General features: G+C 47.1%; 1 protein-coding gene across 2 annotated transcripts; it reads left to right on the forward strand.

The window, feature by feature from the left end:
• Window positions 1-2439: 2439 nt before the first annotated feature.
• GJC1 (gap junction protein gamma 1) lies at window positions 2440-26611 on the forward strand. Of its 2 annotated transcripts, XM_082494763.1 has the most exons (4): window positions 2440-2477; window positions 22698-22811; window positions 24594-24669; window positions 24803-26611. In XM_082494763.1, the coding sequence occupies exon 4, from the start codon at window positions 24822-24824 to the stop codon at window positions 26001-26003; it is 1182 nt and encodes a 393-aa protein (XP_082350889.1). In that variant the 5' UTR covers window positions 2440-2477; window positions 22698-22811; window positions 24594-24669; window positions 24803-24821; the 3' UTR covers window positions 26004-26611. The 2 variants fall into 2 exon arrangements, with proteins under 2 accessions (XP_082350889.1, XP_082350888.1); XM_082494762.1 differs by lacking the exon at window positions 2440-2477 and having other exon boundaries at window positions 22664-22811.
• Window positions 26612-27464: the final 853 nt, after the last annotated feature.

A 27464-nucleotide genomic window follows, 5' to 3' on the forward strand; every position in this document is an offset into this window, starting at 1 on the left:
CATCCTGCTCCCCATGTCCCTGTCCCCATCCTGCTCCTGGTGTCCCCATCCTTCTCCCCATGTCCTCACTCCTGTTCTGCTCCCAACCCCCCCATCCTCATCATGCTCCTCCTGTCCCTGTCCCCATCCCACTCCCAGTGTTCTCATCACCCATTCTGCTCCCAGTGCCCCCATACTTGTCCTGCTCCTGGTGTCCCCATCCCCACCCTGATCCCAGTGTCCCTGTCCCCATCCCACTCCTGGTGTCCCCATCCTGCTCTTGGTGACCCTGTCCCCATCCTGCTGTTGTCCCCATTGTCCTCAAATGTCCCTGTCCCCATCCTGCCCTTGGTGTCCCCGTCCTGCTCCCAGTGTCCCTGTCCCCATCGTCCTCCAAGTGTCCCTGTTCTGCTCCCAGTGTCCCTGACCCCATCCTGCTCCTGGTGTCCCCATTGTCCTCAAGTGTCCCTGTCCCCGTACTGTTCTTGGTGTCCCCATCCTGCTCCTGGTGTCCCTGTCCCCATCGTCCTTCAAGTGTCCCTGTTCTGCTCCCAGTGTCCCTGTCCCCATCCTCCTGCTGGTGTCCCCATTGTGCTCCCAATACCCCTGTCCCCATCCTCCTCCTGGTGTCCCCATCCTGCTCTTGGTGTCCTCATCCCTGACCTGCTCTGTGTCCCTGACCCCATTGTCCTCCCAGTGTCCCTGTCCCCATCCCACTCCTGGTGTCCCCATCCTGTTCCCAGTGTCCCTGTCCCCATTGTCCTCCTGGTGTCCCAGTTCTGCTCTTGGTGACCCTGTCCCCGTCCTGCTCCTGGTGTCCCTATTGTCCTCCTGGTGTCCCTGTCCCCTTCTTCTCTTGGTGTCCCCATCCTGCTCCCAGTGCCCCCATCACCATCCTGCTCTTGGTGACCCTGTCCCCATCCTTCTCCTGGTGTCCCCATTGTCTTCCCGGTGTCCCTGTCCCCATCCCACTCCTGATATCCCCATCCTGCTCCCAGTGTCCCTGTCCCCGTCCTCCTCCTGGTGTCCCCATTGTCCTCCCGGTGTCCTTATCCCCATCTTCTCTTGGTGTCCACACCCTGCTCCCAGTGTCCCTGTCCCCATCCCGCTCCTGGTGTCCCTATCCCCACCCGCTGCCCCTGTCCTGTTCCACAGCTGACCCCCCCCCCCCCCCCATCTCCCAGGCCGTTCCTTGGTGTCACAGAACATGTCCCCATCCCGCGTGACAGACCCCTCCCACCCCCACGCGGAGCTCGTGTGTGTCCTTCCCCCCACTTCCAGCCCTCCCACGCGTGACACACACGCGCGCGCGCGCGCACACACACACACACACTCTCCCCCCACGTGGCGGCGGGCCCGACCGGGTGGGCTTTGCGCATGCGCCCCCCGCCCCACCCGCGCCCCCCGCCCGGCCTCGGCGGGTCCGCCACGGCGGCACGAGTGGGCGGCCGAGCGTGTGTGTGTGGGGGTGTGTGTGGGGGAGGGCGCGATCCCCGCCATGACCATGGGCTGGAGCCGCGCGGGGCGGCGGCGTGAGTGGGGAGCGGGCGGTTCTGAGGGGAGGCGGGAGAGAGCGGGCGGCCGCCGGGCTCCACAGAGCTCCCGCCTCCCCTCAGCCCCCCCCGCGGCCGCGAACGCGGCCGTGGTGGGGAGGGCTGCAGGGAAGCGGGAGCTCTGAGGGGAACGGCGGGGGGCTGAGGGGACCGAAGCGCGGGGGGCTGAGGGGAGGGCGGGAGCTCTGAGGGGGGGCCATGGGGGCTGAGGGGAAGGAGCCGCGGAGGGGAGGCGGGATGCTGAGGGGACCGAACCGCGGGGGTCCTGAGGGGAACCGTGGGCTCTGAGGGGACCGAGCCGCGGGGGTCCTCAGGGGAGCTGTGGGCTCTGTGGGGAAGGAGCCGCGGGGGGCTTGAAGGCAGCCATGGACTCTGAGGGGAGCCGGACGCTCTAAGGGGAGGTTCTGAGGCAGCCATGGGCTCTGAGGAGAGCCGGATGCTCTAAGGGAGGGGGGAGCTCTGCAGGGAGCCCCGGGCTCTGAAGGGAAGGAGCCGCGGGGGGTTGAGGGCAGCCGTGGGCTCTGAAGGGACCGAGCCGTGAGGGGCTGAAGGGAGCCATGGGCGCTCAGGGGACGGAGCCGCGGGGGTCCTGTGGGGAGCCGGGCGCTCTGAGGGCAGCCATGGGCTTTGAGGGGAACGATCTGTGGGGGGCTGAAGGGAGCCATGGGCTCTGAGGGAAGGCGGGATACTGAGGGGAGCCATGGGCTCTGAGGGGACAGAGACGTGGGGGGCTGAAGGGAGCCATGGGCTCTGAGGGAAGGCGGGATGCTGAGGGGAGCCATGGGCTCTGAGGGGACAGAGACGTGGGGGGCTGAGGGCAGCCATGGGCTCTGAGGGGAGCCGAGGGGTCGGAGCCACGGGGGGCTGAGGGGAACCGGACGCTCTGAAGGCAGGTTCTGAGGGCAGCCATGAGCTCTGAGGGGACCGAGCCGTTGGGGTCCTGAGGTGAGCCAGGCGCTCTGAGGGGAACGAGCCGTGGGGGGCTGAGGGGAGCCGGGACGCCTGAGGGGAGCGAGGGTCCGAGAGGAGCCGCCGCGCCGTCGTTGCGAGGGGCCGGTGTCTCCTCCGGACCCGGGCGTCCCCGCTTGTCCTCGCTGCTGCGTGCGGGCTGTGTCCCCCCCGGGCGCCGGAGGGGGTCCCGCTGCGGGGAGGTGGCTTTCCGGGACGGGCATTTCCAGTGTGTTTTTCCCAAGCGAACCCTGGTCGCAGCTTTCTGGCATTAGAAGCGTGGTGGGTGCTGGTGGCACACAGCCTTTGAGGTGTTTTTACCACCTTCAGTGCTGCATTTCTGCCGTGCTGCTCTTAGTTGCAAGTAACAGGTATTTTATTTTTTTTTACTTTAAGAGGCATCAACTCGCTAGTGAACTCTCCCGGCAAAGGCAGCTCAGCCATCCCAGCTCAGCCTGGCAGGACGGTGCTCAGCGGATCCCTGAGCGTTCAGTCCACGGCAGCAGATGCTGTTGTAGCACCAACACAAGCTAAGAAATCAGTAGCTCCGTGCTGTCCTTGGCCAGATAAACGTTTCTAATGCTGCTGATAGCCTGAGTTAACCCTGTCGCCAGCTATCTGGGGCTACAGCCGTGCGGTTTGACATTTCTCTGCACACAATCTGAATGCGGAGCGCGAGGAGAAAAAAAATTCACTGCCTGTATCGGATAATGAAAGTTTTGGCCCCTGTTGGGCCTAACTTTCACCCGTCTTCATAAAATTTCACAAGAATGACATTTGTACAGTTATTTTTAGTGGCTTTTTTTAGCTATTTCTCTTTTCTACTGGTAGGAATTAGTTCTGACTCTTTCTTGTCATTGTGACTTTGCTTCCCAGGAAAGTGCTAACTTTGTTCCACCATCAAATTAATTACAAATAGGAGATAGTGCACAGATATTTAATCAGGGCTGGGATGTACAGTATGGATGCTTGAGCAACAGTTGGTGGCACCGGGTTCAGTTTTTTAATTGGGTGTTCAGTTAGTATTTAGAAATTAGAGGAAGAACAAAACCTGGCATTTGACAGGCAATTGATTATTCTTGTCATTATTTAGGTGTCTCCTGCCCACTGTAAGTCAAGGATAATTGGTTGGGAAAAAAAAAAACAACACGTCCCTTCCTGTTAGAAATCTGTTTCATGGTGATGTTCAGTAAAACTGTCATCAGACCAAAACTCACCTTTCTTTGGGTCATTTAAAAGGGTGTTTTGTATCAAGACTTGTGATTAGGAAAATGAAAGGTGCCCTTGTCTGTGTTTTTGATTCTTTCCAAGTGTGTTCTAAAGTTATGCTTTTGCTTTCCTGGGGGAACAAGTAAGCTCCGTTCTATGAGGCGGGATATGTAAGAATTTTTAAAAGAAAATGAATATACAAACACACAGGTAATTTGAGCCTCATTGTGCTGTTCCTTATTCTCCCTGTATGACTGGAAACAGCTGAAAGTCCTGTATTTCCAGCAATCCTAAAATTAACTCCAGCGTTTCTGCAGTTCTAAAAAGGCAGGAGGGGACGATGTTTGTTTTCCCTCTCGCGTCGCGCTGGTGACTGAAGCGGATCCGGAGGGCTTGGCAGTGGGTGGGGTGAACCGTTACATATTTTCTGTGTCTGACGAATGCGTAGGCTGCTCGGCGTCCATCCTTCTCCTCTCTCTGGTCAGCGGCAAAACCTCCTAACGAGTAGACGGTCCTGACGACTAAAGCCGGGGTAGAGTATTTTGGCTGCAGGGATTTTCCCGTGCCACAGTGCCACCGGGGATCCTTCATGGCCAGGGGCTTCTGACCATGCCTGCGGCCGAGGAGGAGGGGAGGTAAGGGGGTGAGGGGCTGGGAGCAGCAGCGCAGGTGAGCTGGTGTTGATGATGCGCTGAGCGCGGGCGGCTGCTGCTCTGGGTCAGTTGTACTGAGCGGGAGGTCTTTGCCCTGGGAGTATTTCTGGGGCTTCTTGTAAGAAAATGATCCCTTTGCGGTGTCTTTCTTGAAAAACGGTGACTTGACTGACATTTCTGAATCGAAATGGCAAAGGATGGGGCAAAACAGAATGAGGAGCATATTTTAGTGCGCTTTGACACATGCGTTTGAAGGTTCATGTTTAAGATCAAAATGAAATCTCCGTTTTTTTCACCTGTGTTGAAAACACATTCAGCTGCTATTTGTTGTGGCTACTTGGGTTCATCGCCCAGCTTCTCTCATCCTTGCAATGGCTTTTAAAACTGGCTTTATCAAGTTTCTGATCAGTTTAAATTGTGTAAAGTTATTAAAAAATTCTTAGTGACTGGCTGTACCCTTATCAACGTGACTGCCTTTAGTACTTTTAATGCTAAAATTGTGGATTTGTATTATCGCTGATGCAGTAGACTATTGAATTCTTGCAAATAGACATAATTTTAATTTAAAAAATACTTAAGTGTTTTCTTAATTGATGCAACAACATTAGTTTTTTTGGGTTTTTTAAAGCAGCTCACAGGTCTGAATGCAATGATTAAAAGTGAGGAATTGTCATGAAATACCTGTTTTCTAGGTGGGTTCCATGTGTGCCCATTCTCAGCCCTTCATTAGTGATTATTTTTGCCTGTTACTTTGAAGTGAGCATCCAAGTCATCACAGATAAGTTCCAAGTGATGCAAATACCAGTAAATAACTGAAAAATCGGGGTCACAGACTGACAGCACGGTGGCTTGCTTTGAACGAAGTAGAGAAGAGCCCCAAAAGGGTCGGAAAATGTGCTGATAGTGAGGACTTCCAGCAGTCCCATCTGTCTCTTAAGAAAGGGAAGGTTGAAAGAAAACTTTTTAAGAAAACGGTTTATGACTGCATTTGTGGGGACAAAGGTGTGGCAAGGTGGTGATCAGAGGTAGGGAAGTTTACACCAAGTTTAAGAATTTAGCAAAGATTTTAGTACATACTGAAGAGTTAATTGTAGACAGAGTTTGTCTAAAGAATATTCTGTGGTTTAAAAGGTACTTAATTTGGGAATTGTGTTGCGTAGGTGAAACTTTCTTATTAAAAGGTCTTTTCTGGCTTTATATGGTTTTATAGCTGACAAGAGCGAGATTCAAGAGCAAATTTCTCATAAGCTGCAAAATATGCTGATGTAGAGTTTGCGGTGAATTTTAACGTGCAGACTTGTTGACTTGGTAATTTACTGATTGCCAGCAACTTCTGTGAGTCCAAAAAAAAAAACCCCAAACTCTCCTGAAATGTCACTTTTTTGCCAAGCAAAGGATGAGCTCCAGTGCACTGGTAGTGTCTGCCATTGTACGGAGGTGTAATTCAGCCACTTAGGGCCAACAAAGCAACCTACTATGTTATGGACTGCACCTCCTGTGCCCTGGGCGCTTCTGTTGGGGGAGCTGGAGCCAGCAGGCGCTCGCAGTGCGGCTGACGCTTCTTTTTTGCCCAAGCTGCGATGCTGGAGTGTGAGGACTTGTTACAGCATAGTGAGCTTTCAACTGAGGGCTCCTAAAGCACAACAAGGAATGCGTGAGCCGGGAATGCGGGAACCCAGGCAGACTGTGAACATCGGGTTGAGTTTTGGTGATTTTCGGCAAATCACGTTCCCCTTGCAGTCATTTGTACCTGTGAGGGGCTGAGAAAAAAAGTTACAGAATCAGTCAGATCTATTAGCTCTGTTAGCATCAAGCCAGGCTGAGGGAGGCAATTTTGTGGCTCTTTCCTAATGCCACTTCAGATTTTCACCATCTCTTTTTTTTTTTTTTTAAACATCGGCGATGCAAAGTGAATTGCAGCAGGTGCCAATTTTACACCTTAGCCTTATTGCTCAGACAGGATGCCCTGGACGGCGGCGCAAACTCGGACAGCAGTAGCGATCGTTAAACAGTTGGAGTAAACTGGGCAGATAATGGACCCCTTTGTTGTCTGGCCGCTCTGTGGTCCGAGCGGATGGGCACTGCGCTCTCATTAGGAGAAAGGTGATCCTTTCTTCCCACCCTGTTTCCAGCTTTTGTTTTTTGTGCTGCCGCTCAACAAAGCGCTTTATGGAGTTTGTGCTCCAGATTTATTTATTTTTAATCCAGTTGGTAGGAAGTAAATTATTCCAGTGAAAAAAGTTCCATTAATATTCCCTACTTTTTATGCTTGCCCTACTTTAACCCTGCTGACCTGTCTGGAGAAACATGATCCTTCCTGGCATCCCTGCCCAGCACATAGGAATACTCCCTGAATTACGGATGCACCACTGAAAACGGATCCCTGGACCACAGCCCGGTCAGCCCCTCGAGGGTGGCTGCGCTGCCACCTCCGTGCGGGGAAACGGTCCCCTTTGCTGTGCATTGTGAATGAGTATTTTACTGCAGAACCCCACGTCATTATCAGCCTTTCCAGCTGGTCTTTGCACTTCCCGCGAGCAGCGGGAGCGGAATTCCACTGGCCTGTACTTGTGCCGTGTAATAACATGCTACGCTTTCTTTTGACCCAAATTGTAGTTAATAATGGTCAAATTCTATTAAATCACATTTCACCGGCTGTGTTCAGCGTTGCTCGAAGTCTAAATTCTGCTTCTGAAAAAAAACCCCGTGCTTTTGAAATGTCTAAATTATCTATTCACTGGCAATTCTTCGTCATGGTTTTGGTAGGCTGTTTGCTTTCTGTTAAAAGCCACAAAAATGAATTTTATCTGCAAAATGCTCCTCGGAGAGGAAGAAGGCAATGTTAGATTTCTGACCTCCTCATGCCATAAATATGAATTGTTATCAGTGTTTGGGTAGTGACGCACGGTTCTCCCCAAATGATGAATTGTCTGGAAGATACGGTCGGGATTTTTAAAAACTTGGCTGTCTTTGGTGTAAAACGAAGATTTAAGGTGAAAGTTCCCGGATGCGCTATGGGCTAAATTGACATTATGTCAATGTCTGGCTGGGCAGTTACAACGTTAGTAGGTATTTTCTGGTGAAGGAAATACTGAGAATGGTAAATATGGTAGCAAACATAGGTAACTTGGTTTTTTACCTCAATATTGGCTAGTAATTCCTTAATGATTACATTTCAAAGAAGAACCCAGGGCTTTAAGTAATAACAGAAGTTACAAGGTTTTCTGACTCTATAAATAAAGAGCTATATTTGGAAAAAACGAATAGTGTATTTATGGACAAAACTGTATTAAGGGAAATGTGATGGAAAAATTGAGTCAGATGAGCTGATGTATGAGGCATTTCCCTATGGAGTCATTGGGCTGAAAAATGTTTTATATGCCTAAACTTGAACAGATGCTTCAACACACACACACACACACACACACACAATCCCCCCTAGTTTAATATTAGCAGTTCTGTTCATACCACTGTGATTAATTCACGGACCAGCCTGCTTTAGTCTCTTTTCCGGAGGCTACGGGGTATTTCCAGATAATCCAGGTACTGCCTAACTGTAAATATGCAAGCAGTTAGGTTATTAGCAGGATTTCTTTCAAGCTTTACATTAGCCATGTGCTTAAATGACTCAGTGACCTGGGATTTGCGTTTTTACACAGGAGCGAAGGATTTCTCCCTATTACCTTGCTTAGATGAAAATCGTTGGAGTCAGCCAGCTTTTTTGCCTAAATAAGGACATGATACCAGCTTTCAGCTCTTACAGATATTAGTTCCACCTTTTTAGTTACAAATTTGTCAGAAAAGAATTCTGAGTGTGTGTGCCTGACCTCGTTTAAGATATTGTTGAAGTACGCAGAGAAGGCATACATACGGATGACCAGCAGATTGTGCCTACTGTTCCTTTTAGTAGGAATGTCGCATTCGGTGGTGCTGGAGAGGTGGCGGACAATTGCATTTTAGTGTTTTTCCTTTGAACACCCGTTGCGGTGTTCTGCTCAGCCGTTAATCTGCTTTCCCAGGGTTGTATTATTTGCCTTGTAGGTAGCACAGTGCTTCCTCTCTTCTAAAAATCCCCCAAACCCTCCCAAAAACCGCAGCGCGTTGGAGCCGGTTGTTTCCACTTTGCTTTTCTGATTGAGCTAAACTGATGAAGGAATGTGGAAAAATGACTTCTGGGTCTAAACCTGGGTCTAGCTGTGATGCGCCTGGGGAACGCACAGCTTACGGGATGAGCGGCGATGCTTGTGGCATCGGGAGATATTGACTCCTGCTGGCGGTGACATCCCAGTGTCAGACGCTCATTGAGTGGTGCAGCCGTGCCAGACTCGGGTATAACAAGTCATCGTCTGTAAACTTCTGTATCTCTCTCGTGCTTAAAATAGTAGAGAGCCTGGGAGGGCAATGTGTTTCTTGTGTGCAGATGGTTTCCATGCTACCTTGAGGGTGAGTTTCTGACTCCTTGTTAACTCCTGGAAGTCTTGTTCTGTTACGGGTTCAGGGACACAGCTGACAAGTAATGCTGCATAATCGGGGGGCGCCAGGTTAGAGGAACGTCTGCAGGCAGACAAGGGGCTGGCTGTTAATATGTTTTTAAATGACGTGAAAATAAAATAATTAAGGTTCTTAAGGTGTGCGTTGCGCAGGTATGCTGTCTTATGTGCAGCATCTCCTCCAGATTTTACTAAAAATCTCCTGGTTTTCACGATAAACATTTTTAATTGAGAATGGACTAAGTTTTAATTTAAGCAGACATTAATTTACAGAAGTTGCTTAGCTGACATTCAAATACAAAGTTAAACTATTTTTAAAAGGAGAAGAATTTTCATAGTGTCAACTGTGATTCCTGGGATATTAAAAAAAATAAAATAAAATTGAAGTTGGAGGAAGTACACAGGGATCTTCCATGTAGCCATATGGAAATTATCTTCTTTATTCCCTGGTTCATGTAAAGTCTTCGCTCCTTCTGGACTGTTGACTTGAAATGTTCACCTCTGTGGCAATACCCAGCTTGATTTGTATTCCTCAGCCTGCTCTTGCTCTCTTTGCAATCTGTGGCAAAGCCTTATCGATCTGGGTGGCTGCAAAATCTGATTCCCTGGAGGATTGAGCTGGAGAGATATCGACAGAAATAAATCATTGCTGCCCTTCAAGTGAGCCAATTGCGTGAGATTTGTCCGACAAGTAAATACTGAATACCAATTGCCTGTAACTTATCAATGATTAATACCCTGAGGTACCATTTTTTTTTCCTTTTAGCTGATTCATTAACATGCTCTTCCCACAGCCCCCCGGGGAGATGTTCACTCCTGGCTCCTTCAGAACAGCCGCGCTGGATCGGACTAAACGTCCGCCTGGGCCAGAGTCCTTTTTCTGACACTGGCCCAAGTGGAGGCTACAGGAAAATCACAGCAGAAGCATGTTTGAAACCCCTCTCAGCGTTTTGACTGCTTTCTGCCTAAAGACTTACCTGTCGTGTGAAGCACTTTTTTTTTTTTTTTTTTTTTTCATTTTTTAAAGTTACCTTGTCCAGTCTGATCCAGATTTTACAGCTCCCTGCCCTCTTCCCCCATCAGCTTTCTGTGTTTTCCACTGTTCTTCCTACACCAGCCAGTCCTCTTCTCCAAAGCTGTTTCTGTTCTTCTCTGCTTCTGTGATGGGGGGTGGCGAGAGTGACCAGAGCCATATGCCACAGCCGGGATGCGGGTGAACTGCGGGTGCTCACAGTGACACAGCAGTGTCCGCTGTTTGTGTGCTCGTCCTTCTCTAACACTGGTAAAATGCTGTTGGCTTTCTGGACTGTGCTGAGTGGTGCTGGAGCTTTGATGGAGCAGCCTGACAGCCCCAGGATCTCCTGCTTGCTGAGGCCATCTCAGGGAACATATTTTCTTTTGTGTGAAACTGAGATTTATGGGTTTTTATTGAATGTATGCATCACTTTATCTATGTGGAATTCCATCTGCCGTTTTATTACCAGGTTACTTAGGGTCGTAAGGTCCTTCTGCCGTTCTCCATGGTTGCTCATCTCCCTTGCCTTGAATATCGCCATCAGGATCCTTGGTTGCATCCCACCTGCCTGGCTGTTGCATTTTACTCAGTGTCCTTGTCCAGCACAGGTCCCAGCCTCTCTCCCTGTGAAACGCCTCTGGGACCCATCTCCCTCGCAGGAAATGACCGTTTACTCCTACTCTTTGTTATCTTTCACCCAGTTGTTTACCCGCGCAGGGACAGTCCCTTTTCCGGTGTGGCCTTTTGGTGTCCCTGCAAGAAGCCTTTGATGAGAGAGACTCACAAATCTTAAAAATCCCGGTAGTCTGGTGCCTTTTGAGAGGCTGGAAGTCCCTTTAGAGAAGTCACACTGACTTTTCCCCTGGTGTATCGTATTTATACAGATATATCAATTGTCAGCTAGTTCTACTCTGTATAATATTGTTTTAATTAGTCCTGTACGAATGTTGCGTTTGGAGGCCTGCAGTTTGCTTCGCAATCCTTATCTTGCAGAGTTGGCGTGACACTTGCCTCCATGTACTGAGGTGATTTTAAGAAAGGCCGTAACCAGGTCTGCTGTTCCAGCTCTGAGCTCCATTAACCTCTTTGGTGAATGCCCCCTGGTCCAGCCAACCCGTTCCTCTTCCTTTTGGCTCTTTATAACCTCTTCTCCCATCAGTTCAGTGTGAACCAGTTTCCCAGAGAGTCCCCAGAGGAATGGGGCTGGCAAAGAGGCTGGCTCTGGCTCTAGTTCTGTGAGTAGGTGTGTAAAAAAAGTCACTTAATTTTTCCTCTGTGGCATTGTCATCTCTTAATAGCATTAAGAAATGAACCTGTTCCTGGTGGTGGCTTGCTGCAGGGAGGCTCCCTCAGGATGTGAGTGGGTATCTGAAGCGGTAACAAAGTGATGGGGAAGAAATATTTTAGTCATAGGATAGATGGCAGCAAAATGGCCAGTGGGTTGAGGGAGGGGATGCTCGCCCTCTGCTCTGCTCTGGGGAGACCCCCCTGCAGTGCTGCCTCCAGCTCTGGAGCCCTCAGCACAAGACAGACATGGACCTGTTGGAGCGGGTCCAGAGGAGGCCACAGAAGTGGTCAGAGGGCTGGAACAGCTCTGCTATGGAGAGAGGCTGAGAGAGCTGGGAGTTTTTCAGCCTGGAGAAGAGAAGGCTCTGGGGAGACCTCATTGTGGCCTTTCAGTTCTTAAAGGGGACTTACAAGAAAGAGACATTTTTTAACCCAGGACTGTAGTGACAGGACAAGGGACAATGGCTTTAAACTGAAAGAGTGTTGGTTTAGGCTTGACATGGGGAAGAAATATTTTACCATGAGGGTGGTGAGCCCCTGGCACAGGTTGCCCAGAGAAGCTGTGGCTGCCCCATCCCTGGGGGTGCTCAAGGCCAGGTTGGACGGGGCTTGGAGCAACCTGGGCTGGTGGGAGGTGTCCTTGCCCATGGCAGGGGATGAACTGGATGATCTTTCAAGGTCCTTCCAACCCAAACCATCCTGTGATTCTGTGAACTCTGCAAAGTAGGTATGAGTTGCCTTACTGAGAGAATCCATCAAATAATCAAGGAATTACCTTGTTTGCAGCTAATCCCCCTTTTCTTTCCATGCATGAGGAGATGGGATACAGCAGATGCTTAAGCATCCTTTGTATTAAGAATATTTTTGCAAGCAGGCCTACTCCATTAGAAAATGGTTGGGCCCCTTCCGCAAACCAGTGATTTAGCCCTTCAGAGAACTGGTGAAGCGGTAGCTGGCATAGATCTTTGAATGGGTGCTAGGTGGAATAGTAAGGCAGTGTTTATATTCATCACTGATGCGATCTGGCGTGTTAACGTTTTTTTGTCTCTGCTTCCTATTTTCCTGTGAATGTTTATTCTGGTAATGTAGATAGGAAATTCGTCGCATCCAAAACTTGCAGCATGTCCTTAGCCAGACTTGGGAGTGAACCGGGTTGTCCAAAGACTGCAGAGGCCACCAGGAGATTCTCTTGTTGGTACAGGTTCTGTTGTTATATGCTCTTCTTACTTTTCTTATAACTAAAAGAAAATAATGTTTTTGACAGTATCTTTGGTGTTCTAGATATTTTTCTATATCTCTTAAGACCAGACCATTGACCTGGATAGTGCTGTATAATCCTGTTTACGCTGATGCCCACTTTGTGTTGAGAGAGTGAGTCGTGATTTCTCTGAGGTCTTGGTAAAAGGTGGTGATCAGCTCTCTCCTGGTTGGAGCTTGAAGAAAACGTGTACAGAATAAGCACGAAGTTCACTCAGTGACTAACAAGGTTGCATCAAGATGTGACCCCCCCCCTCCTAAAAGCTTGGAAATAAGGAACTGGGAGAAGCTTGGCAGTGTCTCATTGCCTACAGTTGTGCCTGTAGTATCACAGTGTGCTTTTTTCCATCTCCAGCAGGACAAAAAAGCAGTATATAGCATAGCTTCGTCCCGTTTGTACTCTCATATCAAGTCACATGCCTGACTTAAGCAGTTTCTGTGCATTTGGCAGTCTAATCTGCCTTAAGTTTGCTGCTAATTGTCATAATCTATGTTGATAAATCTGATAAAATACATGGCCATGTAAAGCAGTCAGGTGGCAAAAAATGACCCGCCTGCTACTTTCTGCCTGGTGAAGTGCGCCTTTTTCTGTGGCATGAGGCATGGTGGGAAAGGGACTTCTAGCTTCCTCTCAAAAAATATAAGTTATTTGCGGCTATTCTCAGAAGGGGAAAAAAACAGTTGGTATGTGTGTTCTCCCAGCTGGTGTGATAGAGCGTAGGGAGTTCGGTCAGCGAGGGCTTCAGGTCCCTTCCCAAGGGGGTCTAGAAAAGTATTCAAGTCTTTCAGAAAAAGACAATTTTGGTTTTCTTATTTCACTATGGGAAATATTTTTGTTTTCCAACAAATAATTTACATAGTGAGTTTATGTGCCTATGGACATTCTAAATTTTATCTTTGGCAAAATAAAGCTGTTAAGACTCCCGTTGAACTCAAGCTGGAGTAAAATCTTAATGCCAGTATAGCAATCTGCTCTGATTTACTACACTCCTTTTCTCAAAACAAATCGTACTTAAAACTGATTTACTGAAATTAAACTCTTCAGTTATTTCTGCAGTTTAGTAGCACTTGAAAGAAGTTGAAGCAGCAGGCCAGCATTTGGCAGGAGAGTGAGCGAGCTTGCCTGGCAAGCTTGTGTCTTTGCTGCTATCTTGTTGGAGTGGACCCCTTGCTCTCCGTGTTGCCTTAGAGAGTGGTTTTGATGGTCTGGTGAGGTGCTGTCGTTCTGTCCTTGGCTGTGGATGTTCCCAACACCATCCTCATAGATTGTTGTGGTGTTCAGGTAACTGATGGTGAGGAGATGGCCTTCTGGCATGGCTGGCTACAATCCTCCCGAGTTTAGTGCTCTCCACATAAGGAGGCGTACAGTTGTGTAACGTCACAGAGGTCTGCAAAGCTTTCTTGTCCTCCATATCTCAGCGAGTGGGAAGTCCTGACCAGGTTTAGTAAAACTATTCCAAGTGCTGGATGTCTTGTAAAGCAGTTGGCGGTGAGGGTTTGCAATGTTCACTGCAATGTCCTCGTCTGCCTTTTGAACGTCCTTCCTTCTCTGTAAAGCTTAGTCGCAAAGCTGCTGTTGGAGAAAACATTAGATGAATTTGTTACAATTGTGGGGTGAGGCGGCATCTCGTGCTAGACCAGGTGACAGAGCTGGGAAAGAAAAATCTTTATTTTAATTTGGGTCACAGTGAAACAACTGCCATCCTTAAATGTTACAGAATGGGTGATTTGGGACATTATGGCAGACTGTGTATGTGGTATCTATTTTATTTACGAGCCATTCATACTAGTTTTTGAGGCTTATCTATGAAGCAAATGCTATCGTAGTTTCTTTTGACTGTCATAATATGGTGGTGGATGAATTAGGTGTTCATCCCCATTCGATTGTATCCAGCTCAGCCGAGTGAGAGCCTTTTGACGTACAGGAGCCGACAGAATTGCTCTCTTTTGGCTTCTCTCTCCTTTCCCAAAATGGCTGTGAGAGTGATATTTGGGTCAGCTGCCTCGAGAGTGTCATTTTCTTTTGACACTCATCCCTCTGAGCATATAGGAGGAGCCCGATGGGGAAATGCTGTGGTGCTGTTGGCTGCGGTGGAATCAGGAGTAGTTAAAGGGGTGTTGTGGTTATTCGAATCACTAATCACATCAAGACAGAGAAATCTGATGCCTGACTGAAATGGTATGCGAGCAAAGATGGCCTTACCCAGACCTCGCTGTGAGAGAGGTGGAGGGACCCAGGTAAGTGCACGAATGCTCTGGCTCATGCAAAGGCTGGTGCTCTCCTGCAGCACGTGTCCCTCTGTGGCTTTCCTGTGGATGTAACACGCAACAGTGCTTGTGTGTTCTTTGATTTGGACCAGAGACGTTTTCCGTCTGTCTGGGAAAATATGATTTTTCCTTCTTTTTTTGCTCTTCTTCTGGGTCTCAGTGTGGAAGTGAGACCTCCTTAGGTCTGAAGTGTCAGGTAGGATGTCGTGTTTTGAGTTTGCTCAAAGTGCACTGTTTGCTTTGAGTGCACAAAGTTGTTTTGCTTCACCTGGGCACTGCTCTTCCCCTGCGTGTCTTGGGGTGCAGCCCTGCGTGACGGTGCTGGGCCTGCCCACACAGGTGCCGTTGCAGAGTTTGAAGTGGGACGCTGTCCTGCAGTTTCGTTCCCTCCACTGTTCGCAAGCTGGTGTGCGTGTCCTGAAATGAGCTGAATCTGTGGGCTTTGTTGGTAGGTGTGTGCAGTAACCCCAGCCGCGCTGTCCGTCACACTCTGTCTCTTTGCGGTGGTGTTGGTCACTCAGTACCTGACTTTTGTCATCATCCCCACTGCATTTTTTCCATCTTTACCCTGCCATTGTCTGTACTTGTTAAAATAACTGCTGAGAACACAGGTGCAATAGTCAACAGTACAATATTTTTAATATTTTAAGAATATATTGTGTTTGTATCACACTGATACTAGTGGGAACTGCACAGGGTGTGTTGGGAGTGACTACACAGCAGCAGCCTCTGCTTTTTTGGGCAGTCATCCCGCACTGTGAACGGGAAGGATCTTGGGTCGCAGTATCACTTGCCAGTGTATTTCAAGTCCCTGCAACTCATCCCCCTCTGTTACCTTCATTCTTACAGGAAAAATTGCTTTGCTGCTGTTGTCCTGGACTCTTCTCAGTGGTACCCAGGGAGTGGTGATGGGCACAGATTGAAACACAGGAAATTCCACTTAAACATAAGAAAAACTTTTTTTACTGTGAGCGCGGTCAGGTGTAGGAACAGGTTGCCCAAAGAGCTTGTGGAGTCTCCATCCTTGGAGGTGTTTAAAACCCGGCTGGACATGCACCTGCCAACCTGCTCTAGCTGACCCCGCTTTGGGAGACAGAATACGATAGTTTAAACTACGGATTGGTGGAATAATATACGTTTCTTAGGGTAATGCATATTGGTACAAGGGAACCTAGAGGTTAAGCATGTTCAAAATATAAATAAGTAACTGAAGTAAACGGATGGTTCTGTAGCTTACAAAGAAGCTGTCGCAGCATTGGACTTGTTGAGCATTTGGTGTGTTTGATCTCTGAATATTTTGGCAAGCGGTAACGGTTTGTGTGTCTGAACTAAGGTTTAGCAGCCCTAAGTGAAGGAGCATGTGGTATCTTACCAAATGGATATCTAGTCTGGGAACAGCTCCTAGAGAGAACTTCTTCATGTTTGGGAGATGAACATCTTGTGGAAAAGCCTCTGGGATCCACTTAGTGTGGAAGAAAGGGAACTGATAGTTCACAGTCAGGAGTGTTTTGTGGACCTGAATCCACACTAAGACCATGCTCACCCAGCCTGATGGTCGTTTCTGTTGGTAGGAACAGCCTTTCTTGAGGATACCCTCCTGATCTTTGGATTTTAAGGGTATGAGTACCAGTCCCTGGCCATGTTGTCTGCAGACAGCCTGGGCTGACAGTCCAAGAGCTCAGGTTTTGGTTAAACACTTGGCCTTGATCTCAAAACAGCAGTGTTGGGTGTTTTCTCTAATACGGCTGGAGCTTCAGATTCAAACTCTTGAAAAAATTGCCCTTCTACCTGCCCTGCAATTCCTTGTTTAAAATGTCCAACTAAATTACGCAGGGAAAGAGTTTTGCTGTATGTTACCGGCTCCTACGTAATGAGGAACAAGTGCAGCAACGCTGAGGCCAAGAGCAGGGCAGAACCCGGGTCAGTAAGTCATGCTGGACCTGCCAACTCTGTATGAGGCCAGTTTGTATAGGAGCTACTCAAAACCGTCTGGGGTTAGTAGGGTTAAACTATATTGTAGAAAATTGCTTTGAAGTGTGTGGGACTAGAAAAGAGAGATGGGTGAGATGGGAGAGGGAATGCCCTGGGGAGCTCGGGGGCAGAGTTAACTCCTGGGTTGTTTTTGAGCTCCAGTGTAGCAACTCTTCAATGGTTGGGTTATTCCTAACCCAGAAGCTGTGTGAAGGGAGAGGGGCCGCTCGTGCTGCAAGCTTCAGTCCCGGTACTGTGCTGGGATGACCAAGGTTTGGCACGATGCCGTGTTGGTTTGACTGTGGTTTGTTGCCCTGAGGATCAACTGTTTCATTGCAAAGACTGTCAAACAACGCACCGCGTCTCGCCGTGTAATCTGCTGACTGCTTTGTTTTCTCCATTATTACATTTCACATCACCAGAGTGCAAGCATCACCTGGGGCTTGCTTCTGTTTCTTGACACCTTAAGTCTGTAGGACAGAGCTGTTAAGCATCTTGGCTCAGATTTGCTAAGATGGTTCTGTCCTGAGTCACTACAGAAATGCTAAATTTGGGAGCTTGCTGTACAAGTCTCCGAGCTGATACACCTCAGAAGGGACACTGAATGCTGAGCGTGTACGAAGGGACTCAGGCTGACACAGACCCCAAAACAGGTCTCCAAAAATTTTGTGAGGTAACAGAGACTCTACAGCCCAGCCTCCATTTTTGATGAAGCCTGTTGTGACTGCAGGCTTCTGCTCTCAAAAGAACCTCATCATGTCCTCATGCTGCAGCACAGGGTGCACAGGCTGCCCTGATGGACGCTGCTCTTCCAAAGTCGGGGTCTTGCGTGCTCTGGGGTGTCAGCCCTGGAAACGCTGCTTCCTGGAGGAGCATCGTTGCTGTAGGTGAAGTAAATGCTAGTTTTGGCCAGCACGAAACACGTTGCGATTTCATTTGAATTGTGTCACTGCGGGGGAGTGTTGCTAAAATTGTCATTGGCTTTCCATGTTAGCATTACCTAGAGGGCACGCTGAGGCTACTGGAGGTTCACGTCTTATCTGCACATTCCAGTTTATCTTTAAGCTGAATGCCCGAGTGGGTATGTGTGTGTTGATTTTCAAAGAGATACGTATGTGACATCTTTATTTTTTTGACAGCACAAGAATCTTATTATATCTCTACCTCTTACCCATATTTTAGTGTTCTATTTATATCCTGCATAGGATCTGCGGTCTCATAATTCAACAAGGGGGTTTTTAGACTCGAGGGGTTTGGTCTGGGGATCAGCAGAACCTTGTTAACATGCCTGGGATTTGAAGGCACCATTCGAAAATTGTTTCCAAATTGACATTGACGCTGTGGCTTTTTCAAAACCGTTCTCTGCTTTTTGCCACGTGAGACTTGCCAAATGACTGACTATTTACTTGAAAAAGCGCTGTTTTGTCCAGAAAGTCCCAGCCTTTTCACTCCCAAATATTCTATAATATAGATTAAAAAATAAATTTCAGTACAGTTTGCTTATTCTTTTTCAGCTGTACGGTGCTGTAAACACTTCTGAAAAACATAGGAATGAAGGTTGTGGTGATTGGACCCCCTTCCATCATGAACGATGGAAGGTTGATAGCAATGAATTCTCTTCCACTGGGAAGATCCTCATATCCCTCCTCTCGCGTCACTCAGGGGGATGGACTCTGGGATTGGTGCTCAGGTCGGGAGGGCAGGTGGTGGCGGCACAGTAATCAACAGGATTTGTGGTGTGCTGGTACCTTGCCAGTAGTGGGTCTGGCCACGACTTTCTCCTTTCTTGAACAGTAAAGTCTTACTCATTTTTCAGGTTAAAAAAAAAAAAAAATCAACCCCTGTGCTTCCTCAAAAATAATTGTAAATCATGCAATTTCTTACATTTCAATGTAAACGAGATTTGAATGAATAATGCTAATTATTCATTCATCCTAATTCAAATCCTATTTTAATTAGCCTGTGGGCCCAATTTTACTTTCATGCAGCATGAAACCTCTTTTGATTATCAACAGAATTGCCATGCATTTATTCTTGAAATTTTTTTCTGCTCAGCACACATCTTTTTAAACTGCTTAAAAACAAAACAAAACAAATAAATCATTAATAAATTAATCAAATTTCATTAGCATGACATGGGAGGACATATTTTAAGGGGGAAGAAAAGTCTTCCTGTAAATATATTACCCTTAATAACTACGGTTTGGCTACAGAATCTTTCTCGTACATGTGCTGTTTAGGACAAACCTTGTCTGGTGGACTATTGAAATCGAGAGAGACCTGAGAGCTTCAGCTCCCCGTTCCCCTCTGGGAGTTGGGTCTCCGGGTGGGAAGGCGTGCTCCCACGCTGCACTTCACCTCTGCTCCACGGAAGACTCAGTTGTGAGCTGAAGCCCATACCCAGGTGTGGACTTAGCACGGGGAGGGTGTCTCCAGCTGAGACAGGATGGTGAGCTGGGCTAGGAGGGGTGAGTTGGCCTGTCTGCCTTCATAGCGCTGTCTGTCAGTTGTGGTGGAGAGGTCAGTTGTAGAGTCCTTCCAGCAGTCAGTCACAGGATGGTTGGGTTGGAAGGACCTTGAAAGATCATCCAGTTCATCCCCTGCCATGGGCAGGGACATCTGCCTCTAGACCAGGTTGCTCCAAGCCCCGTCCAACCTGGCCTTGAACACTTCCAACGATGGGGCAGCCACAGCTTCTCTGGGCAACCTGGGCCAGTGTCTCACCACCCTCATGGTAAAATGTTTCTTCCTCGTGTCCAGCCTAAACCATCCCTCTTTCAGTTTAAAGCCATTGCCCCTTGTCCTGTCACTCAGGCCTTGGTAAAAAGTTCCTATTTTTCTCATGAGCCCCCTTTAAGAACTGAAAGGCCACAATGAGGTCTCCCTGGAGCCTTCTCCAGGCTGAACAACCCCAGCTCTCTCAACCTCTCTCCATAGCAGAGCTGTTCCCACCCTCTGACCTTTCCTGTGGCCCCCTCTGGCCCTTCTCCAATATGTCCATGTCTGTTTTGTACTGAAGACTCCAGAGAATCCCCTCCTTTGACCTGCAAGCCATGCTTTTGATGCAGCCCAGAGTACGATTGGCTTTCTGGGCTGCAAGTGTGCATTGCTGGCTCATGTCCAGTTCTTCGGTATCTCCCAAGTCCTTCTCTGCAGGACTGCTCTCCATCCATCCATCCATCCATCCATCCATCCATCCATCCATCCATCCACTCACCCCCCAGTCTGTGCTGGTGTTGGGGACTGCCCCAGTGCAGGTGCAGGGCCTTGCACTTGGCCTTGTTGAAGTTCATGAGTTTCACATGGGCCCACTCCTCCAGCCTGTCAGCATCCCTCTGGACAGCATCCCTTCCCTCAAGTGAGGGGTTGCACCCCGAAGCTTGGTGTCACCCACAAACTTGCTGAGGGTGCACTCAGTCCTGCTGTCTGTCATTGATGGAATGACTCTAGATGATCTCTAGAGGTCCCTTCCAACTCTGAAAATTCCATGATTCTGTGAATTGAGTCCTGATGCCGTACATTCTGAAGGCATTTGGAATTCGACAGCCTGGAGCGAGGCTGTTCTTAAAACTTGGCTGGGGCAAGCTGCACGCCCTTATTGGTGCTGTACATCTCAGGGGTATGGAGGCATTGCTGGGAGCGTTTCACCAGAGTAACTGCAGTTCCAGCTGCCTCCATTCTTCCTGTCCCTCTGTCCATCCCTGCCACACTTCAGCTATCCCACCTGAAGGCAGGATTTTAAGGTTGCCACAGTAAGCTGCTCCTCCGAGGTGCAGGTCTTCCCTCCCTGACTGGCAAGAGGCCGTCACAGTTGGATGAGAAAGCTGAAACGAGATTAAATTAATCCCATGTTTAAATTCATATTCAGACCCACACATGGGCTGGGTAGGGGGAGCTGCACACGTGAGGGGCCGTTCACTGTCTGCATGTGAACAATAGTCATGTTAAAATAACTCAAGAGATTTCCTGCATTGAATCTCTTAACTTAAAGCTGATTTCTTTTTCCCGTGTACCTGCTCCAAATTCTTCTTTATTCTTCCTGGATGTCAGTGTCTGCAAAACGTTAATTCGCAGGAGCCAGCTTGCTGTCAGAGATAAGCGTCATGTTATTTGCATCATATATCCTGCCTGCTCTAAGGAGCCTCCTCCGCTGGAAGTGCTGGAGTGAACTTATGACAAATACAAGGAATGAAAGTCTCTCTCAAATGCACTTTCTGACATGACTTAAATTAGCTGAAATTGCTGACATTTTGCCTTCTTCAGATGTGTGTCAGTGTCCATAGACTTTTGTTTTCAAACAATGGAAAATTATTGAGATAAATATTGCCAGAACAACAAATCCGGGAGACGCTAAGGGTACGTTAGGTGAAGGTTACTGCACTATATCTGGGTCCTGCAGTCCATGTGTTGTAAAGGCAGAAACATGCAGCTTCTAACCTTGGCTGATCTCATGGAACTGAAGGAAACCACCATTTCAAATGCTGTATTTCTGCCTGGAACTTTTTGTTTTTGTGTAATGTTTAATTTGGATGGGCTGAACATTTCTAGTGAAAGAAAGGTTTAATGACAGGTCATTTTGCTTGAACCAAAATGTTTCCTTAAAGACAAAGCAGTTCTTTGCCTGCTGGTGGATTCTCCCATATTTGTGTCAGTAGCTCTGCTCTGGACTAAAACTAAATTTAGAATAAGTGACACTTTCTTGTTGAAGAGAATCAGAGCTCTTCAGCAACTTCGCATCTCTGCAGACAGAACTCTCTAATTGACAGAAGTCTTGGTTATAGAACATGTATCTGATATCTGATAACGCCGACTTCTGCATCTGAAGGCTGTGGTTAACCTAAATGTACAAGTCTGTGCGGTCAGTGTCTATCCGTAGGTTTGTCACGCTGTTCATTTATGTAACCGGTGGAATTCAGGACGTGAATCCCCATCTTTCTCCTGAAGCAAGCTCTAAAGCTGGCCAGATGCCTTGTGCCCTCCAGTGGCTGTCTCCCGCTCTGAGCGGCCGCTTGGCTCCGCACCATGGCTGAGGGACCCGATGTGTGATCCTTCCTCTTTATAGCTGGCGAGGTGTGATGTGAGCCAACCACAGCGGTGTGGTCTGCAGGTAGAAAACACATTGTGAAAAGACTGAGAAATACCTCGAAAGAATTTAGAAGAGGTCGAGGTAGCAGCTGGTGTAAAAGTAAATATTTGGTGTCCCCTCCCTTAACAAAACCAGCACTATTTTCAAACTTCTCTGTTGTTAACCACTGATGAATAAATATCTGAAAGTATCTGAAAATTTAAAGGCTAGTTCCTGCTTTTATTGCAAATTTACACTGGTAACAGTATTTAATTCATTTCTAATTTACTTAGTAGTTTGCTTTTAGAAAAGAGTTTGGCCCTAACATTTTCAGTGAGTGAAAATTAACCACTTGTCTCATTTGTCTCATTTTTAATTGACGGATCACGACATGTCAGCAGCAACACATATCACGTATGTCCCGTTACACATCAGTGCTTGGTGACTAGATTGGCAGTGCAACTTGGTGTCAGTGTGGGTGTTGTGGCTCTTACCTTGATAATGCCCAGTTCCAGGTGTGGGGTTCATTTGCCTTTTCTATTCAGTGTATTGGAGACTCTTCAGGTGCATAGAGTACCCCCAGACTCACTCTACCACCACTTTTGACTCCAAATCCGAGTGAGCTGCTGGGAAATGCCAAATATGCGGGTGTCTGAAGCACTGTCATCTCACTAATGCAGAACTGAGGGCTGCAGAGCTGTTCTCGGGTACCTTTCTGAAATGGGGGTTCAGAGGGTGAAGCCACCTGCTGCAGTAAGTCGCTGCACTGGGACTGGAACCCTCTGGTCTTTTTTCCTGTTAAAAACGTGTTGTTTCATCCAATTCTGCCTACAGCATAATAGTAGCATGGTTGTGTAGAAAGAAGGTCTTGGATTGTAAGCCTGGGATTGATTGCATGCTCAGTTGACAGCCTCTAGATTAAGTGATTGACCGCTAATCCTTCGTTTTCTTCCCGTGTTTCCCAGCTAAACAAATTGAACTCTCTAAATCTCTTACTTTTAGGCATCTTCCCTGTTCTTCAGCTGGTTTCGAGACTGATATATTCACTCTTTGATATTTAAGCAACTTCTGAAGGATGCAGACAAAGGCATTGAGTGCTGTCTTGCTAACAAGGAGGTAAGATCACCCTCCTTGCTCCTGTTTGCACGTGACGCAGCCAAGGATCGCGTTAGTCATCTCTGCTGTATCACCAGCTCTCCTTGAGATGCTTATCCGTTCAGACCCTCACTCCCTCCCCTGTTAACGGATGTCCAGAGTAACTGCCCTCTCCGTTAATAAAAAGACTGCTGTTTCTTTTTCTTAGCTGCATGTCTTTGCATTCAGCTTGGTTAAAGCGGTGGTTTTGTTTCAGTGGCCTTAGCCTCTCGAGCAATCTGTGTTTTTCTGCATCACTGATAACTCTCGTCTTTATTTGTCAGCCTGCAAACTTCTGTGCCGTTTGCAGCTTTTGTCAGCAGCCATTTTCTGGTCGAGTCTGGGGAAAATACAGCCTGGCTGCCAGGCCTCCCTGGTCTTTGTAGAACTTGCTGTAATTACACGCAGTTGCTCTTGGTTCTAATGTGGGGATCATTTGTCAAGATCTTTGTTACTTTTAATCCACTTAATATGGGCTTTTTTAATACTCTCTTGCACTATTTTTTTTTCTCACACTGTCATAAAGTAATAAATCAAATGTCCTACCCAGCCCATCCATGTTCTGTCTGTGCTTTTGCCTTTTCAGTGAAACATTGAATTTCACCAGGAGGGGATTACATTTATATCCTTTAATTCTGTATTGATTGCATCCCCTCAAATTTCATTATTTTGCCTGTGAGCAACTCTGTAGTTGTGTGGAAGAAGTTGAATCGTTGCAAATACTAGTTTTCTTCCAGTCTCCTGGAATTCCTCCAGGTTGAGAATAAATCGCTTTTTAAGACCAGAGTGCCAGAGACTTGTCCAATTCTGGTTTTAGGATCTTTCACCAAATGTTGTTCTGATGTAAAAATTTCTGTTAATGATGTTTGACAAACTAATGTTTGACATCATCGGAGGACTGAAAGAGGTCTGTAACATCTGTAACATCTAGCTGTAACATCTAGCAGTTCTTCCCGTGCTCAGTATTTTACCAATTCTACTACTTCAAGCTCCATGTGGGCCTGTAATATTGCTGGATTTCGTTCATTGTGATACTTCATGGTGTTGCCAGCCGTGAATTTCCACTGACGAGGTTTTTTTTACTGTTAGGATTGCAAATTTATATTGATTTCTATCTAATACCTCCTCTAAAATTGTTAACAGATAACTTTTTTAAAAAAGGTTTTCCTTCTACTCTCCGAAAACCACTACAAAATACATACTAAAGGCTTTTCTGGCTCTGGAAGGGAGATTTTTAGCCTCCCTAAGGGACTGAACCCAAATCCATAGAACAGTTCGAGCATCGGGTTAGAAGTCGGATGTTCCTGTCTCTAGGCTAGATCTGCAGGGTAGAGCTGCTCAGGTCACTCAGGTTGTCCTGCCTTTAAATCCAAGATAATAGCAGTCACTTGCTTCTCAGGTTTGGGCTGGGTGATCCGTTTCTGTCTGAAGACAGTGGCCCTGCGCTGTGGAGAGAGCTGTTTCTCTCCATGGGCTGTGGTCGTGGCCAAGATCGCTGGCTCAGGCTGTAACAGGGTTTGGCCACCCCTGTGCAGTTAAAATAAATCATATTCTCAGTGGTGGGACATAGGCAGCAGTGCCCATAAAATTTCACGGGAGCTTAGCTTTCAATCCACTGTGTTTTGAAGACTTCAGCCTCAAGTGTAAATGTTTTTATTAACATCTGAAATACAGAGCAGCCGCGTCTTTCTCTTGTGCTGGGGAGTAGCTTTGGGAGCACGTTTTGTTTGTGAAATGGCAGTTAACTGCTGCTTTTTTTTGTAGCAGACTTCTCAAAAGCCTGTGGAGGAGACGTAGAATCTTCAAGCAAATTCTGGCAGCTGGAGTTTCCCGATAACAGGTGATACTATAAACGTGGTTGTGTGTTGGTTGTAAAATTCTTGAGTCTTCTGACTCTCTTGGTTGAATGTCTGCAACGTTTAGGCTCAAGCTGATAAACTCATAAATATTCGGGGGGTTTGTTTGTCTTTTAGATAAAATTCTTTGACCACCATGAGTTGGAGTTTTCTGACCCGTCTGTTAGAGGAGATCCACAATCACTCAACCTTTGTTGGCAAAATCTGGCTGACAGTGTTGATTGTATTTCGGATTGTTCTAACTGCTGTGGGAGGAGAGTCCATTTATTACGATGAACAAAGCAAGTTTGTGTGCAACACGGAGCAGCCGGGCTGTGAGAATGTTTGTTACGATGCTTTCGCTCCTCTTTCGCATGTGAGGTTTTGGGTCTTTCAGATCATTCTCGTTGCCACTCCATCTGTGATGTATTTAGGCTACGCAATTCATAAAATTGCCCGGATGGTGGAACACAGCGAAGCCGACAGAAGAATCAGAAGCAAAAGTTTTTCCATGCGCTGGAAACAACACCGTGGCTTAGAGGAAGCTGAGGAGGACCATGAGGAAGACCCGATGATGTACCCAGAAATAGAGCTGGAAAGCGAACGGGAGAATAAAGAGCAGCAGCCCCCTGCCAAAGCTAAGCATGATGGCAGGCGGAGAATCCGGGAAGATGGACTCATGAAAATTTATGTCCTGCAGCTTCTGGCGAGGACTACGTTTGAAATCGGCTTTCTCGTGGGTCAGTATTTTTTGTATGGCTTTGAGGTCAGCCCCATATTTGTGTGCAGCAGGAAGCCGTGCCCGCACAAAATCGATTGTTTCATTTCAAGGCCAACCGAAAAGACCATTTTCCTGCTAATAATGTATGGGGTGACCTGCATGTGTTTACTTTTGAATGTCTGGGAGATGATCCATTTGGGATTTGGCACAATCCGGGACACATTGAACAACAAGAGAAAAGAGCTGGAAGACTCTGGTACCTATAACTACCCTTTTACTTGGAATACGCCATCTGCTCCTCCTGGCTATAACATCGCGGTCAAGCCAGAGCAAATGCAATATACTGAACTGTCCAACGCCAAAATGGCCTACAAACAGAACAAAGCCAATATAGCTCAGGAACAGCAGTATGGAAGCAACGAAGAAAACATTCCTGCCGACCTGGAAAATCTGCAGAGGGAAATTAAAGTGGCTCAGGAGCGCCTGGACCTTGCGATCCAGGCTTACAACAACCAAAACAATCCCAGCAGTTCCAGAGAGAAGAAATCCAAAGCAGGCTCAAACAAAAGCAGTGCCAGTAGCAAGTCGGGAGATGGGAAGAACTCTGTCTGGATTTAATGTTGGCTGAGTTTATGCATTGTGTTTTTTCTCCTAGTTTATCATAACCAGCAACCCCTTGAATAATGGCTTCCATTAAGTAAATATTTGACTCTGCTTATTTTCAGGGATACCGTTGGCTAGTGATTCAACCTCTCAGAAAGGGTTTATACGCATACTCTAGGATTATAGAACTTTATTCTTCTGTCTTCCAAGTCAGGAGACAAATAGTTATATTTAAATCATTCTCATTGAACGGTTTATGCTGTATGTACAGTATTATAGTACATTTATTATGCACAATTTTTTTGTATTTGTACACTGGATCTCTGACGTTACGCTTTTTTATATTAACGAGGAGAAAGCAATGAGTAGCTGTTAGCATTTTGCTAGTTTTATTACTGTGGTCCGCAGTTTCGTTGTTGTTCTTGTTTTAAACGTAAAACTTTCTATGCTGCATTTCAAAAGTGCCTTGAGCCTGCAGACAGCACAGAGGAGTCTCCGGTTATCCCGGCAGCCCACGGGTGCCGGTCACTGAGCAGCAGAGCAGTGAAAGATTGGAAAACATCTGTTAATGGTGCTCTTGACTCTGTCTTTTATAAAACTGATGTGCTACTTATAAAATGGAAGTGTCATACTATAGCTGTTACTTCCTACTGGGTTTTTTTTTGCCCTACGGAAAATTACTTACAGGAGAAATGTGTGTGTGCGCGAGTACTTGTGTTCAGAGTAAGAGTGCCAGCCGTAACGCAGAGAGGGCTCAGACCTCCCTGCACGCTTTATGCAACAGGAGGGAAGAGAGACTTCATACTCTTGTAAAACATCCAAAAAAAAGTAAATAGAAGTTACTGGATTCAGTAATTCCACATATTTATGTGATATCTACGGAAACGGATGGTTTTGAGGTCTGTTGTTACATAATGCCCCGCTGCCCAAGGGCATGAAGTTGTTACGCTACCTTTTGGATAAGATTTCTGTCTTTTCCAAAGTAATCTGGTTAGATGGAGTCATGGTAATTTCGTTTCTCTGTGCATTCCACTTGAGGAATAACCTTCCTTTCCCCCCAGCCAGGACACACGAGCTGTCTGTAACAGTTTTTACAAAGCCCTTTCCAAATATCAACGATACTGCCTTATTCCAGACCCCTTTTCCTTCCATTATGTCCGCGGAATTTAGTTCAGACAGAGCAATATGTATAATTTAGATTTCTGCTTGAGAGACCAGTCAGATTTGGCATTCTGTGGTTTTGGCATTAAACTTGAATTTATAATTAGAAAAAAGAGAATGCGGTATTTACTGCCTTTGGCAGTGTCTTTTTGGCAAGGATGCGCATTAATGTTTGAGAGATGCTGATAAATGTGTATGCTTTTTGCTACTATTTATAATGTATTCAGGACCTTGCTCCGCTCTCTTTTTTTGTTAGGTTTTCATGCATTTTGATATATTTTTGGGGCCTGTTTCAAGCAGGACTGTTCTGTTTCG

This window comes from Vanellus vanellus, assembly GCF_965231255.1.
Source record: "Vanellus vanellus genome assembly, chromosome: 24".
In the NCBI taxonomy this organism is placed as follows: Eukaryota; Metazoa; Chordata; class Aves; order Charadriiformes; family Charadriidae; genus Vanellus; species Vanellus vanellus.

Excerpts from the sequence above, each read along its gene's own strand:
- GJC1 (XM_082494763.1), top strand. The coding sequence starts at position 24,822 with ATGAGTTGGAGTTTTCTGACCCGTCTGTTAGAGGAGATCCACAATCAC.